Raw genomic sequence first — 16,901 nt, forward strand, 5'->3', positions numbered from 1 at the left:
CACCTCTTTCACTTTACCCTTCCTAGTACTTAGAGTAGGCAAAGAGAATGACTGGGGGTGGAGCTAAGGGAGGAGCTATATAGACAACTCTGCTGTGGTGCTCTTTGCCATTTCCTGTAGGGAAGGATAATATCCCACAAGTAATGGATAATTCCGTGGACTCGTCTTACCTTTATAGAAGAAATATCTTAATGGACATAGAGTCTATTATTGTGCCCAGGAACTCTACCCTGTTGCTGCGAACCAGGTAACTCTTTCCTGAGTTGATCTTCCAACCATGAGACTGGAGAACAAGAGCCCTCAAATCATTCTCTGCGAGGCAGCGCAACGGCGCCTGAACTAGGATGTCGTCCAGGTAAGGTGCCACCGCAATGCCCCTGGATCTGGCCACTGCAAGCAGCACCCCCAGAACCTTTGTGAAGATTCTCGGGCCGACGCCAGACCAAAACGAAGGGCCACAAACTGAAAGTGTTGGTCCAGAAACGCAAATCTTAGAAACCTGAAGTGGTCCCTGTGAATTGGCACATGAAGGTAAGCGTCCTTGAAATCTACAGTTGTCATAAACTGTCCCTCTTGAACTAGGGGCAGAATAGATCTGATCGTTTCCATTTTGAACGATGGAACCCTCAGAAACTTGTTCAAACACTTTAGGTCGAGAATCGGGCGGAACGTGCCCTCCTTCTTTGGAACCACAAAAAGATTGGAATAGTACCCTAGACCCCTCTCTGCAAGGGGTACTGGTACGATAAACCCAAGAGAGGCGAGATCTCTCACACACTCTAGAAGGGCCTCTCTCATCTCCGGTCTTGAAGACAAGTTTGACAGGAGGAATCTGCCCTTGGGTGGATGGAATCTGAACCCTATCCTGTAACCCTGGGAGACAACTTCTAGAACCCAGGGGTCCTGAATGTCCTGCAACCATGCGTCTGAGAATTGAGATAATCTGCCCCCTACGTGATCCGGAGAATGGTCGGGGGCTGCCCCTTCATGCCGACTTCATCTCAGTGGGCTTCTTGCTCTGCTTAGACTTGTTCCAAGATTGAGCCAGCTTCCAATATCCCTTGGACTGATCCGCTTTTGCGGCGGGTTGCTGGCGCTGGGCCTTGTCTGCACAAAAGGTAGATCCCTTAGGCTTAGCCTTCTTATCCTGTGGTAGGAAAGCCCCCTTGCCTTCCTTAACCGTGGATATGGTCTAATCCAATCCTGGACCGAACAGGATCTTTCCTTGAAAAGGCAGGAACAACAGTCTCAACTTAGAGGTCATGTCCGCAAACCAAGATTTTAGCCACAGAGCCCTGCACGCTAAAACAGAAAAACCTGACACCTTAGCATTCAGACGAATAATTTGCATATTGGCATCACAGATGAAAGATTTGGCGACCTTCAGCGCCTTAATCTTCTCCTGTATCTCATCGATGGATGTCTCCCCTTCGACCATTTCACACAGGGATTCACACTAATATGTCACAGCTCCGGCAATTGCCGCAACGGCCGCTGCTGGCTGAAAAACAAACCCTGTGTGCTGAAACATCCTTCTCAACATGTTTTCCATCTTTTTATCCATGGGCTCTTTAAACAACGAACTATCCTCTAGGGGAATAGTTGTCCGCTTCGCGAGCGTAGAGATAGCCCCATCCACATTGGGAATGGTCCCCCACAGCTCAAGCTGAGATTCTGGAACGGGAAACAGTTTTTTAAAAGAAGAATAAGGGGAAAAGGACGACCGTAATCGCTCCCATTCATTCTTAATAATATTCGCCATCTTAACAGGAAGCGGGAAAGTCTGAGGCCCTACCCTGTCCTCGTATACCTTGTCATGCTTAGGAATCGCAGATTCCTCCGGGATCTTAGGTTCCGGAACCTCCAGAGTAGCAAGCACCTGCCTGCCTCAGCAGAAAGCGCAAATTTTCCATCCTAAATCTATAACCATGCTCCTCCGCAGCAGGAGGTTTAGATGACACGGACTCTGATCCAGATGGGGCCTCCTCCGAAGAGTAGGAGTGGGCCTTGTCCTCATATAGAGCCTCTGGAACTTCCATCGGCGAGGACAAATCCTGGGCCGGGCCGCCATGATACACCCTACGCTTGCGCTTAGCAGAACGTGGTAAGGCATGGATCACTTTCGAAACCGCCGATTCCAGTTGGTCCGCAAAGTCTGAAAGCCAACAAATCTCTCCCGAAGGAGTAACAGTTGGACCCCGGGGCGCTGCATGTGCAATCGGAGATGAATGCAGGGAACGCACCTCACGGGACGAAGAACCCTTAGAGGTGGACGGCTCAGTAGTACTAGACATCCGTTTACATTTAGATGTTGTGACTTTATCAAGGCATGTGGAATGATCTACCAGGAATGAGACTTAAAGAGGGAGAGCCCTCTAATGCGTCAGAGCCCTCCATAGCCTTAACTACTGATAGACTAATTTAATTTACAAAAAGGGCACCTTTATACCGCCAATGGCCGGGGCACTCACCACCTCCTAGGACCCGGATCAACAGAGGAGAAATAGCCACACCCAGTCACATGGCGTGCACTGCAGGACCGCCCCTGCACTAGGGAAAATGCGCCAAAAAATGGCCACGGTAGATTCCCACAAGTAACCTGAAAGTTCCACACATTGCCAGAGCCTCATCTCACACATAACGCAGCAATGACACAATAAACAATATCATGTATAAACCCCTCCTGTTCAATAATCCTTTCCAGGAATATTAACCCTTGATTCTGTAAAGATTAAAAGGCGCCATACTGTCTTCTATGTTATCATATTAATAAAAAATGAAACAATCTTACCAGAATCTACGCTGTGGAACAGGAACACGGCCCTTCAAGTGTGACAAATTAGTAGCCTCGCTCCTAACATGGACTTGAGTGTAGAAAGCAGGCAGCGAAACTCATCAACGCTGATTGGATTGCTTGTAGAGCTGTTAATATGAGTCGGGATGGTTTCGCAGAAAGACTCTCCCTGCATCTCCGGACTCTAACTTTCGCCCCGACTCTCACTGAGAGGCTTACAGGACTACTTAACACTCAAGTCCCAATGTGAAGAGTACTACCCTACATAAGAGACTACTCTGAAACTTCTCTGCCATCCTCTTGTGACGAAAGGCAAATAATTACTGGGGGATGAGGGAAGTGGGGGAGGTATTTAAGCCTTTGGCTGGCGTGTCTTTGCCTCCTCCTGGTGGCCAGGTTCTTAATTCCCAATAGTAATAAATGAAGCCGTGGACTCTCATCCCCTTTAGATGGAAACAACACCTGGCCACCAGGAGGAGGCAAAGACACCCCAGCCAAAGGCTTAAATATCCCTCCCACTTCCTCATTACCCCAGTCATTCTGCCGAAGGAACAAGGAAAAGTAGGAGAAACATTAGGGTATAAATGGTGCCAGAAGAAAAAAATAAATAATAGGGGACCGCCCATTGACAAGAAAAAACTGGCAGGGGCAGTGGACTCTCCCTATCCGGAAGAAAAGGAATTTATCTGGTAAGTATAAATTATGTCGTCTTTCCTAAGATAGGGAGAGTCCACGGGTTTATTCCTTACTGTTGGGAAAACTATACCCAAGCTCCAGAGGACACTGAATGAATAACAGGAGGGAACAAAAAGGAAGAGGCTGACCCTATTCTGAGGGCACCACAGCCTGCAAAACTATTCTCCCGAAAGCTGCTTCAGCCCAAGCAAAATCATCAAACTTGTAAAAATGTTGAAAAAGTAGGTAAGGAGGACCAGGTAGCCGCCTTACAAATCTGATCCATAGAGGCCGAATTCTTAAAGGCCCAAGAGGAAGCCACTGATCTAGTGGAATGAGCCGTTATCCTCTCATGAGGACGATGAATAGCCGTCTCGTAAGCTAAGCGGATGACACTCCTTAACCAAAAAGATAGGGAAGTTGAATTAGCCTTCTGCCCCTTACACTTCCTGAATAGACAACAAACAAAGAGGAAGATTGTCTAAACTCTTTAGTAGCCTGAAGATAGAACTTCAAGGCGCAAACCAAATCCAAATGGAAAAGTAAGTGTTCCTTCGATGAAGGATTAGGACTCAAGGAAGGAACCACAATCTCCTGATTAATGTTGCGATCTGACACAACCTTAGAAAGAAAACCTAATTTAGTACGTAAAACTGCCTTATCTGCATGAAAAATCAGCAACGCCGAGATCTCAGAAACTCTGCGCGCAGAGGCAATATCCAATAAAAGGAGAACCTTCCTAGATAACAATTTAATGTCAACGTAATGCAGAGGCTCAAACGGAACCTGCTGCAAAACCCGAAGAACAAGATTTAGGCTCCAAGGAGGAGCCCCGGATCTAAACACAGGTCTGATCCTAATCAGAGCCTTAACAAAAGACTGCACGTCTGGAAGGTAAGCCAGTCTCTTGCAATAAAACCGATAGGGCCGAAATCTGTTCCCTCAGGGAACTAGCAGAAAGGCCCTTCTCCAGCCCATCCTGGAGAAAAGATAAGATCCTGGCAACCTTAACTCTGTGCCAGGAAAAACCACGCTCTTCACACCAGAATAAGTAGGTCCTCCACACCATGTGGTAGATACACCAAGTAACTGGTTTACGAGCTTGAATAAGATTATCAATGACACTCAGAGAAACCTCTCTTGGCTAAGACTAAGCGTTCAATCTCCACGCAGTCAGCCTCAGAGAATCTAGATTTTGATGAACAAATGGACCTGTATCAGCAGGTCCATTTGTTCAGCAGGTCTATGCGACAAGGTAACTTCCACAGAGGAGATGAGGGCATCCCCACTAGATCCGCCAACCACGTCCTTCGCGGCCATGATGGAGCAATAAGGATTACTGATACCCGCTTCTGCTTGATGCGGGCCACCACTCGAGGAAGAAGTGGTAATGGAGGAAAATGATATGAGTTTGAACCTCCAGGGCACTGCTAGTGCATCTATTAGATCCGCTTGTGGATCCCTTGACCTCGACCCATACATGAGTAGCTTGGTATTGAGACGGGACGCCATGAGATCTATCTCCGGCGTCCCCCACTTGCTGCATATCTCTGCAAACACCTCGGGATGGAGAGACCATTCCACTGGATGGAAGGTTTGCCTGCTGAGAAAATCCACCTCCCAGTTGTCCACACCCGGAATGTGGATCGCTGACAGCGAACAGCTGTGGGCCTCTGCCCACTTCAGAATCTGAGAAACTTCCTTCATCACCAAGGAACCTCTTGTTCCCCCCTGATGGTTGATGTAAGCCACCGAGTTTATATTGTCTGATTGGAATCTGATAAACTGGGAAGAACCCAGAAGTGGTCAAGCCTTCAAGGCCTTTAAGATTGCCCGTATTTCTAAAATACTGATCGGTAGGGAGAACTCCTCCTGAGTCCACAACCCCTGTGCCTTCCTGGCAATCCAAACAGCTCCCCATCTGGATAGGCTTCCATCCGTAGTCACAATCTCCCAGGATGGTCTTAAGAAGCATGTCCCTCGGGACAGATGATCTGGACAGAGCCACCAAGAGAGCGAGTCTCTCGACCGGCTGTCTATTACAATATGTTGAGACAGATCTGAATGATTGCCATTCCACTGCCTCAGCATGCACAGTTGTAAAGGTCTGAGACGGAACCTGGCAAAAGGAATGATGTCCATGCAGGACACCATGAGACCAATCGCCTTTATACACTGAGCCACAGAAGGACTTAAGGAGGTCCGGAGGGCAACACATGCCAAAGTTAGCTTGCAACGTCTCTGGTCTGTTATAAAAATATCCTCATGGATATGGAGTCTATTATAGTACCCAGGAATTCTACCCTGGTACTTGGAATAAGGGAACTCTTTTCTAAGTTTACCTTCCATTGATGTAATCAAAGAAGGGAGAGAAGAGATACTAAATGGTCCTCCGCCAGATGAAAGGAAGGTGCTTGAACCGGAATGTCGTCCAAGTAGGGAGCTACTGCTTTACCTTGGGATCTGGTGACGGCCAAGAGAGACCCTAGAACCTTTGTAAACATTATTGGAGCAGTAGCTAGACCAAACAGAAGTGCAATGAACTGAAAGTGCTAATCCAGGAACGCAAACCTTAGGAACTGGAAGTGGTCCCTGTGGATTGGAAAGTGAAGGTAGGCATCCATAAGATCTATAGTGGTCATGAACTGTACTTCCTGAACTAGAGGAAGGATGGACCCTATTGTCTCCATCTTGAACGAGGGGACATTAAGAAACTTGTTTAAGCACTTTAGGTACAGAATCAGGGGGAAAGTTCCCTCCTTCTTTGGGACCACAAACAGGTTTGAGTAATATCCCAAATCTATTTCTACGATAGGAACCGGGACAATAGCCCCTAAGGAGGACAGATCCCGCATGCACCCCAGAAAGACTTCCCTCTTTTCTGGTTTTGAAGACAGGCTTGAGAGGAGAAATCTGCCCTTGGGTGGAAGAGATTTGAAACCTATTTTGTATCCTTGAGCTATGACCTCCAGGACCCACGGATCCTGCACGTCCCTGAACCAAGTGTCTAAAAACAGCGATAGTCTTTCCCTACACAATCCAGGGCAGGATCGGGGGTCGACCCTTCATGCCGACTTGTTCTTGGCGGGCTTCTTGCTTTTGCTTGGATTTATTCCAGGATTGCTCGGGCTTAGAGGAGGTCTGCTGACGTTGGGACTTTTCAGAACGAAAGGAACGAAAACTAGATCCTTGTCCCTTAGATTTGTTCGTTTTATAGTGCGGTAGGAAGGCACCCTTGCCCCCTGTAACCATGAAGATAATGTAGTCCAGGCCTGGACCAAATAAAATATTTCCCTTAAAGGGGAGGGAATGTAATCTAGACTTAGAAGTCATGTCCGCAGAGCAGGACTTCAGCCAGAGCACTCGACGGGTCTGTACTGAGAAACCAGAAATTGTAGCATTCAGGCGAATAATCTGCATGTTTGCATCAGAGATAAAAGAATTAGCAATTCTCAAAGCTTTAATTCTTTCTTGGATAACATCAAGGGGACCCTCCACCTCGATCAAATCCGCTATGGAGTCGCACCAGTAGGCCACAGCGCCAACAATTCCTGCCAGTTGAAATAAATATGCCGTATGCTGAAACATTTTCCTGAGAAAAGTTTCCATCTTCTTATCTATCGGCTCTCTAAAAGACGAGCTATCCTCAAGAGGGATAGTAGTATGCTTAGCTAACATGGAGATAGCGCCATCCACCTTAGGGACGGAACCCCACAAGTCCAGCTGAGAGTCCAGGACTGGGAATATTTTTTTAAAGGCAGACAAAGGGGAAAATGAAGATCCAATTCTATCCTACTCGTTTTTAATAATGTTCGCCATTTTTACAGGTACAGGAAAAGTTAGCGGCGCTACCCTGTCCTCGAACACTCTGTCTAATTTAGGGATCTGCAGTTTATCAGGCAACTTGGCCTCTGGAACCTCTAATGTCGACAGAATCTCCTTTAGAAGAAAACGTAAGTGTTCAATCTTAAATCTAAAGGCTGGCTTCTCCGCAGCCGGAGGCTTAGAGGTAGCAGACTCCGATCCAGAAATTTCACCCACTGAAGACTGAAGAGTGTGACCCATCCTGGGATACTTGAAAAGCAGAAAAATCTAATAAATTAATGGATGTCCCCTGGACAGGAGAGCTATGTTTAACCTTTCGCTTGCGCTTGGCAGGACAAGGTAAAGCACTAAGAGCCTCAGATACCGTCTTTAACTGTGCGATAAAGTTCGATGGTAAAAGGCTCGCTCCAGACGGAGGATCAGGCGTGCTACGGGAAGCTGCATGTGATAATAAAGATGACTGATGGATATGCACCTCACGGGACGGCGAGTCCTCAGAGGTGGACGGCTCAGTGGTACTAAAGGGGTTAACCTTCTTAGACATAACCTTGTTGATGCCTATGGAACATAGTTGAGAGGGCGGGCACACCAAGGCCTCCTCACAATATAGACAGGTGTTACTATTAGGAATAGAGGTAGTACCCTCAAACATATCAGAATCCTCCATAGCTTGCACTAACAACAGTAGCTGTCGAGAGAAACAAGCGACTTCTCTCGAACAGCTAGCTCTGTCAGGAAAGAGAAAACTAAATTGTGACCACACCCGGTCACGTGGTGCGCAAGACAGGACTTCCCCCACTATGAGAAAAAGCACGCCAAACTACAAGCTGCACAGTGTTCAAAGTGAAAGTAAAAACCTGTATGTTCCGTTACCGCATAACAACAGTCTATGAGCCCAAAAAATAAATCTCACACATAAAGCAGCATAAATTCAAAGTATTACATTTGATAAATCCCCACTGTTCAATAACCTCCCTCATGAGATAATAACCCATGATTCTATTAAGATAAAAGGAGTCACACTCTGACCCTGTCTTCAGCGCTTTCAACATAAGTAAAAATTGAAACAATCTTACCAGAATCCGTGCTGTGGAACAGAAACACAGCCTCTCAAGTGTGACAGTCTTGTAGGATCGCCCCTGACATGGACTTGAGTGGAGAAAAGCAGACAGTGAAACTCGTCAACACTGGTTGCTTAAGGAGCTGTTAGCAGGCAGTCTGGATGGGTTCACAGGAAGACTCTCCCTGCATCTCCAGACTCTAACTTTCGTCAATGCTCTCACTGAAAAGCTGACACGATTACTTAAAACTCCAGTTCCATATCGAAAGGCATATACCCCTCCTATGGAACAACTCCAAAATCTTCTGACACTTATTTGCAATCCTCCTGTGACGAAAGGCAAATAATGACCGGGGGATGGGGGAAGTGGGAGAGGTATTTAAGCCTTTGGCTGGGGTGTCTTTGCCTCCTTCTGGTGGCCAGGTTCTGTATTTCCCAACAGTAAGGAATGAAGTTGTGGACTCTCCTTATATTAAGAAGGAAACCCCTTTATTCAATAGGCACCGGGACCATAACTCCTAAGGAGAATAGATCCTGAACGCAACCTAGAAAGGCATCCCTCTTTTCTGGTCTGGTAGACAGATTCGAGAGAAGGAATCTGCCTCATGGTGGATGAGATTTGAAGCCTATCTTGTATCCCTGAGATACCACCTCCAGGACCTATGGATCCTGTACGTCCTTGAACCAGGCGTCTGAAAAGAGAGGCAGTCTGCCCCCTACACGATCTGATCCCGGATCGTGGGTTGCCCCTTCATGACGATTTGTTTTCGGCGGGCTTTTTATTCTGCTTGGATTTATTCCAGGACTGAGCCGGCTTCCAAGTACTCTTGGGATGCTCGGGCTTGGAGGATTGTTGTCGTTGGGATTTATCAGAAGGAAAGGAATGAAAATTTGAAGATTGTTGTCCCTTAGACTTCTTCTTCTGATCTTGCGGTAGGAAGGCACCCTTGCCCCCGGTAACCGTAGTCCAGGCCTGGACCAAATAAAATATTTCCCTTGAAGGGAAGAGAAAGGAGTCTGGACTTAGAAGTCATATTCACAAACTAAGACTTCAACAGACCACAAAGCCAGAGGCCTTTGCATTTAGGCGAATAATTTGCATGTTTCCATCACAGATAAAAGAATTAGCAATTCTTAAAGATTTAATTCTGTCTTGAATATCCTCGAGGGGAGACTCCACCTCAATGAGTTCCGACAAAGAGTTGTACAAGTAGGTAGCCGCTCCGGCAACCGCAGCAACTGCACCCGCCGGTTGAAACAAAAATCCTGTATGATGAAACACCTTTCTCAGAAAGGTTTCCATTTGCTTATCATAGGTTCTTCAGGCAGCGCAGCTTCTGGAACCTCTAACGTAGACAGAACCTTCTTTAATAAAAAACACAAGTGCTCAATCTGAAATCTAAATTTCCTCTGCAGCAGGAGGCTTAGACGCCAAGGACTCCGACCCAGAAAGTTCACCCTCTGAAGCTACAGAGGTTAACTCATCATCGGATAACTGGGACATAATCGCTAAATCCGATAAATATTTAGATGACTCCGGGTCAGGAGAGCTATGTTTAACCTTTCTCTTGCGTTTGTTAGAGTGAGGTAATGCACTGAGGGTCGCAGACACCATCGTTTGTAACTGCATGGCAAAGTCCGCAGGAAGAAGGCCCCCTCTGGATGGAGGATTAGATGTGCTATGGGGAACTGCATGTGGAGTGGATAATGTAGCAAGGGTAGTAATCTCATGGGACACCGAGTCCTGAGAGGTAGACGGCTCATAGGGACTAAGAGCCTTAGCAGGCTTGTCTCCCTTCTTAGACTTTATAACGGTGTTAAGGCATGTGAAACATAATTGAGTAGGCGGGAAAACCACAGCCTCCTCACAATATAAACAGGTATGATTTAGAACAGAAGGAGTACCTTCTAACATGTCAGAGTCCTCCATAGCTCAGGTTATACCCACAGAAGGACACAAATAAAAACGTTTTTTATTATAGAAAACTGCACCTTTATACACCCAATGGCTAGGGCACTCACCACCTCCTAGACCCAGACAGTTAACAGAGAAAACGCTCTCCTCAGGTTTAAGTCTCAGCCAGAATGGAGGAAATGAACATAAACCACACTGGTCACATGGAGTGCAAGACAGTACTTTCAGTACTTTTCCTGTTATTACAAGTACAGCAAGAAATAGGAGCTGTGCAACACTTTCAAAAACGAAAGTGAAACTTAAAAGTGAAACCTGTTTGTTCCAGCCAAAAACAGTCTATCAGCCTAGGAAAAAATCCACACAAAGCAGCATGTAAACAAATACACTGATTATTTAACCCCAACTGTTCAATAAACCCCCTACAGATGATATTAACCCTGGATCAAGGTATAAAGGAGTCACACTGTGACCCTGTTGTAGCATTTTATGTGTAAAAATTAAAACGATCTTACCTCCAGGATCCATGCTGTGGAACAGAACACAGCCTCTCAAGTGTGACAGTCTTATAGCAGCGCTCCTGACATGGACTTGAGTGAGCGAAGCAGGCAGTGAAACTCATCAACACTGATTGCTTAGGAGCTGTTAGTAGTAATCGGGATGGTTTCACAGAAAAACTTTCCCTGCATCTCCAGACTCTCATCAATACTTTTACTGAGAGGTTGAGATGACTCCTTAAAACTCCAGTCCTATCTCAAAGGGCAGATACCCTTTTTCAGGACTCTCCAAATCTTCTGACACTTCTCTGCCACCTCCTATGTCAAAAGACAAAGAATGGCTGGGCTAATGAGGAAGTGGGAGGGATATTTAAGCTTTTGGCTGGGGTGTCTTTGCCTCCTCCTAGTGGCTAGGTGTTGTATTTTCCAACAGTAAGGAATTAGCCGTGTACTCTCGCTATCTTAGGAAGGAAAACAAATATTTGCATCTCTATTAAACAATCTACTAAATATGAAATAGAACAAAACAAGAATTCAAATAACAGACGTCATAGTGTACACAATATATATTTATTCATATTTTAGAAAAAAAAAGCATTAACAAGGAATCTGGTATACATAGGGATATTATACACAAGCTTTCAATATATGTAAAAACAGGTTACAAACAAATTAACTTATCACTAATACAGATAATATGAAAGCACTTGAATACATGTACAAGAACATGGTAACTAAGCACATGCTTGTTACTAAATAGTCTTAATATACTGATGCTAGTGCAGCTTTGTGAAACACATAGGGATAACAGTAAAAATGAACGCTGATGATTAAATACTTATACTGAATAACAAGACATGTAGGTGACACGATAATAGCAACTGTGGTGTTTAAGCTTCCAATGCTAACGACAGGGATTAATATAAAAACTGACATCTCATTAGGAAAAGCAAACAAATGCAGAAGGGCACTCTACTCGGGCATTTCCGTGGCTCGTAAAGTGACAAGACTTTGGCATCTACTCTCTCTTTAATTTTACTCTCTGTGTTTTGAACAGTCAAGGGTTTTCTTAAGCAAATATAAGTCTGTAGATTGGCAATGAGGAGAGCATGTTAGTTGCGACTTCACTGGAGATGAATAGGTTGAAAATCTCAGATGTGACTTATGTCTAGGAGCTCCAGCTGTGTAAGTGCCGTATTGTATATGAGGCTCTTTATTAAAATTAAATAATTTCAATGAAATAGTAAATATACAGGCTACAATGTCTATAGGCCTACACTGTAATTGCATTTATACAAATCAGATTACAATGAATTAAAGAGTACATAAACATAAAGAGAAATTCTAGTCAAATTTAACATGCACAGAATTGTGTTTCAAATTCAATTAGAACAATTTTGCAATACATTACTATAAGCAAGAATGGGTCTAGTGTAATTTATTACTGCTTTAGTGAATTCTTTTGCTATGCATGTGACATGCAAAGCCCATTTATGTAAAATAAATGCAATCACATTCTCTGCTGGCGAAAGCGCAGAGTACAGCTGCTATGCATGTTAAGGCATTTCCTGCAAAGTTAAAGGGATAGTAAAGTCCAAATTAAACTTTCATGATTCAGATAGGGCATGTAATTTTAAACAACTTTGTAATTTACTTTTATAATCAAATTTGCTTTGTTCTTTTGGTATTCTTAGTTGAAAGCTAATCACCAAATGCTAATTTTTAAGCCCCTGAAGGCCGCCTTTTATCTGAATGCATTTGACAGTTTTTCACAGCTAGAGGGCGTTAGATAACATTGTGCTAACGCACGTGGAGTTATTTAAAGGGACACTGAACCCAGTTTTTTCTTTCATGATTCAGATAGAGCATGCAATTTTAAGCAACTTTCTAATTTACTCCTATTATTAAATTTTCTTGATTCTCTTTGTATCTTTAGTTGAAAAGCAAGAATGTAAGTTTAGATGCAGGCCCAGTTTTGGTGAACAACCTGGGTTGTTCTTGCTGATTGGTGGATAAATTCACCCACCAATATACAAGTGCTGTCCAGTGTACTGAACCAAATATTGGCTGGCTCCTTAACTTAGATACCTTCTTTTTCAAATAAAGATAGCAAGAGAATGAAGAAAAATTGATAATAGGAGTAAATTAGAAAGTTGCTTAAAATAGCATGCTCTATCTGAATCACGAAAGAAAATGTTTGGGTTCAGTGTCCCTTTAAGAGTGAGCACTAAATGTCTGAAATACAAGTCTGTCAAAAGATCTGAGATAAGGAGGCAGTCAGCAGAAGCTTAGATACAAGGATATTACAGAGGTAAAAAGTATATTTCTATAACAATGTTGGTTATGCAAAACTTGGGACTGATAAAGGGATTAGCTATCTTTTTAAACAATAACATTTTTGATGTTTACTATCCCTTTAATTACTAAAGCAGTGCTAACTACCGTTCTCATGGAAGTATACTGCAAAAATACTACTAGTCGAATTTGAAATGAACTGCAGCCGGTGAAGTCACGAGGATAATGTGCACAATGCTCAACATTTCAAGTGCTTCACCAATATACAACATAAAAGTACACATATTACAAAGCTTAAACCTGAATCTGAAATATTAAAAATGTAAAAGGCACTTGTCATGGTTTTATTTTCTCAGACATTTTAATTGTTCTAGGGAGAAGTCACAACAAATAAAAAGAAAAACCCCAAAAGCATGGATATGATGTTGGAGTTATATACCAATGTTCTACAAATAAGAAGGGGGGAAAAAAATCACAGTACTCAAAAAGTGCCCTATATCTATTTATTCTTGGTGTGTGTGTGTATATCTATGTATGTGTGTGTGTATATGTGTATATATATATATATATATATATATATATATATATATATATATATATATATATATATATATATATATATATATATATATATATATCTGACTATTCATGTATCTTTATCGTTCCAGCTGTTTTATCACTGCTGTTTAAATTCTTGAAAAATGCTAAAGGCACAGACAATGAATGGTACCTACAGATGTTCTAAAACAAATTAACACTGAAAAAGACATTTTTGCAATATAGAATGGTTTACAATATAAGAATGATACTTAAATGTTTAATTAATGCATACTGCAGCATCATATGCAATGAAGAAAACCATTCCCATATTAAAATTAGAATATTCTATATTAAATTGATTCTGCGTTTATACCTTGAGCGTAAAACATTACCACTGTATTTTAAATAATCTGCATACATAGGACAACTGTTTTCTAACATTTAAAAGACAGAAATAGAGTGTTTTATTGGGGGGAAAAACTTGAGTGAGAAATATAGAGCAACATTAGATTGAGATTCTGAAAAAAACAAGAGCTGTGCCTTACTTGTGTACTTTTTGTATGGAACAATAAAATGCAAAATATTTTGCTATCATAATAAAAAGCTAAGAATCCCTGTTTACTATTTGAAGTCATGTGATTTAGACAGTAATGAAGATAAGTCTTGCAGAATAAATAAGATCCATAATGTAAAACAAGAGGTTGAGACCTGTGAGAACTGCAATGGCTACCTGCTTATCCCACAAGCACAGCTGTCTGTTGGAACAATGCGAAGGCCGAGAAGGGCTACCCCCATGGTTCTTGTCAAACTTGTAGACTGGCCACATGATCGTAACAGTAATATAAAGCAGAACCGCTAACAGGGCATAAGCACTGAGGAACTTGTTGAAAGCACAAGGCAACCAGCCGGTACATTCCCCTACACAAAGAATTATTACACCAACAGAGAGGATAAAACAGATGCAATAAACTGCCAAGCACCATTTGAGGGCATCAGGATTTTCATACTGAGGTGGATCACTAATGAAAACAAAGATAATGCAGGCTGTGTAGGTCTCTACAACCTTCAAAAGTCCTGGGGTGGTAGCCATATATCCAGTGACTTCTCCAGGCTTGGCCCTCGTTAACGATACTTCAATGATGTAAGCCAAGGTTGTGAGGCAGGAAAACAAAGTAGCCACAATTTGGTAATTACGAGCGGTGTTGTTGTAAGAGCTTGATTGATTCAGGAAGAATACAGGATAAATACAAGAGGCTGAGAGACACATCAGAACAGCATACATGGCAAAGGTGATAGGAAAGTTCTTCCAGGACACTGGCATGCGGTTTTGAACGCCAGCAAATTCCACAATGAGGATAACGATTGTAACAGCAAAGCAGAAACACCATGAAAACATACACAAATCCCAGAGTCGGCTTGGAATGTTTCCTAAATGAGCCACTAAGCTAAAAGTGACACATGCAAATATTGCCTCTAGAAATCGAACAATACAAACACTAGAAATAAAGGTTTTGGTGTTGCCCACGACAACGGTTCTTTGATGGACTGGCATGGTGGAAGTATCTATAAGATAAAAAAAAAAAGTAAAAAAATATTAAACCAGCAATGAACAAATGTGTATTTGAAAACAGGATAGGCATAGGATCACATATAAAAAAAAAAACTAACCTTTTACGTTAAGTGCATCATATTAATGGACATGTAGTCATACATGATATAATAATAATAGCACACTATGCTAAGTGAAGCTACGTTTGGACTTAGATCAGTATATTCTTCAGCATCAATAGAAACCAAAAGATCAGTAGTTTATGCAAGAAATTATCTAAATTTCTAAAGTGAAACATTCAATCTGTGCATGAACAAGTTCTAGACAGACATAAGATAAAAACTTCAATGGGTATGGGATCCAATAGGAAAAGTGTTAAATGGAAATTAAACCCAAATATTTTCTTTCGCAATTCAGATAGAGCATGTGATTTTAAGCAACTATCTAATTTACTCCTATTATGAATTCTTCTTAGTTCTCCTGGTATCTTTTTTCAAGAAGCAGAAATGTAAGCTTTGGAGCTTGCCCATTTTTGTTTCAGCACCCTTGGTAGCAATTGCTGATTGGTGGCTACATTTAGCCACCAATAAGCAAGCACTACCCAGGTGCTGAACTAAAAATGGGCCAGCGCCAAAGCTTACATTCTTTCTTTTCAAATAAAGATAGCAAGAAAACAAATAAAAATTGATTATAAAATAGGAGTAAATTAGAAAGAATACCAAGAGAAAAAAGCAAATTTGATGATAAAAGTAAATTGGAAAGTCAATTAAAATTAAAAGTCCTATCTGAATAATGAAAGTTTAATTTATACTTGACTGTCCCTTTAAAATTGCACGCTTTATCTGAATCATAAAATAAAAAAATGGGTTTAGTATCCATTTAAAGTGCCATAAAACAGGTTGAGATCTGTGCATATCCTAAAAGGGCTAATTAAGTAAAAAATAGTTTTCATGAAAAAACAAACAAACAAATTATGCTTACCTGATAATTTAATTTCCACCGTGGGGAGGAGAGTCCACTGCTTCATTCATTAATTGTGGGAATTAAGAACCTGGCCACCAGGAGGAGACAAAGACACCCCAGCCAAAGGCTTAAATACCTTCCTCACTTCCCTCATCCCCCAGTCATTCTGCCATGGGAACAAGGAACAGTAGGAGAAATATCAGGGTATAAATGGTGGCAGAAGAATAAAAATAAACTTAGGTCCGCATACCGGAGAACGGGCGGGTGCAGGGGACTCTCCTCCCCACGATGGAAATGAAATTATCAGGTAAGCATAATTTATGTTTTCCATCTAAAGGGGAGGAGAGGCCAATGCTTCATTCATTACTTGTGGGAGCTCTAGAGTACACTGAATGAAGAAAACGGGAGGGTAAAAGGAGGCGGACCCTATACTGAGGGCAACACAGCCTGCAGACCCTTTCTCCCAAAAGCTGCTTCGGCCGAAGCAAGAGCATCAAATATGCAAAATGTTGCAAAAGAATGTAAAGGGGACCAAGTAGCCGCCTTACAAACCTGCTCCTCATTCTTAAAGGCCCAAGAAAAGGCTACAGCTCTAGTTGAATGAGCTGTAACCCTCAGAGGAGGCTTATGTACCGCCTTCTCAATGCGAAACTGAGAACACTCATCAGCCAAAAGATAAGGAAGTCGAAAAGGCTTCCCGGAAAGAGAACAAAAAGATAAAGTAGTTTGTCTAAATTCCTACGGTACTTTCTTTTGGGATGTAGATGTGATACTTTCTTTTTTGCTTAACT

General features: G+C 42.6%; 1 protein-coding gene across 3 annotated transcripts in view; it reads right to left on the bottom strand.

Moving 5' to 3' along the window:
* Positions 1–11,314: 11,314 nt before the first annotated feature.
* MYADM (myeloid associated differentiation marker) overlaps positions 11,315–16,901 on the bottom strand; it is a 106,150-nt gene continuing 100,563 nt past the window's right edge. For all 3 annotated transcript variants that reach the window (XM_053690664.1, XM_053690665.1, XM_053690666.1), the window contains exon 2: positions 11,315–15,161. In XM_053690664.1, coding sequence (XP_053546639.1) covers positions 14,239–15,150 — 912 coding nt within the window. In that variant the 5' untranslated portion in view covers positions 15,151–15,161 and the 3' untranslated portion in view covers positions 11,315–14,238. The remainder of the gene's footprint in view (positions 15,162–16,901) is intronic.

The sequence above is a fragment of the Bombina bombina genome, chromosome 8 (assembly GCF_027579735.1).
Source record: "Bombina bombina isolate aBomBom1 chromosome 8, aBomBom1.pri, whole genome shotgun sequence".
Classification (NCBI taxonomy): domain Eukaryota; kingdom Metazoa; phylum Chordata; class Amphibia; order Anura; family Bombinatoridae; genus Bombina; species Bombina bombina.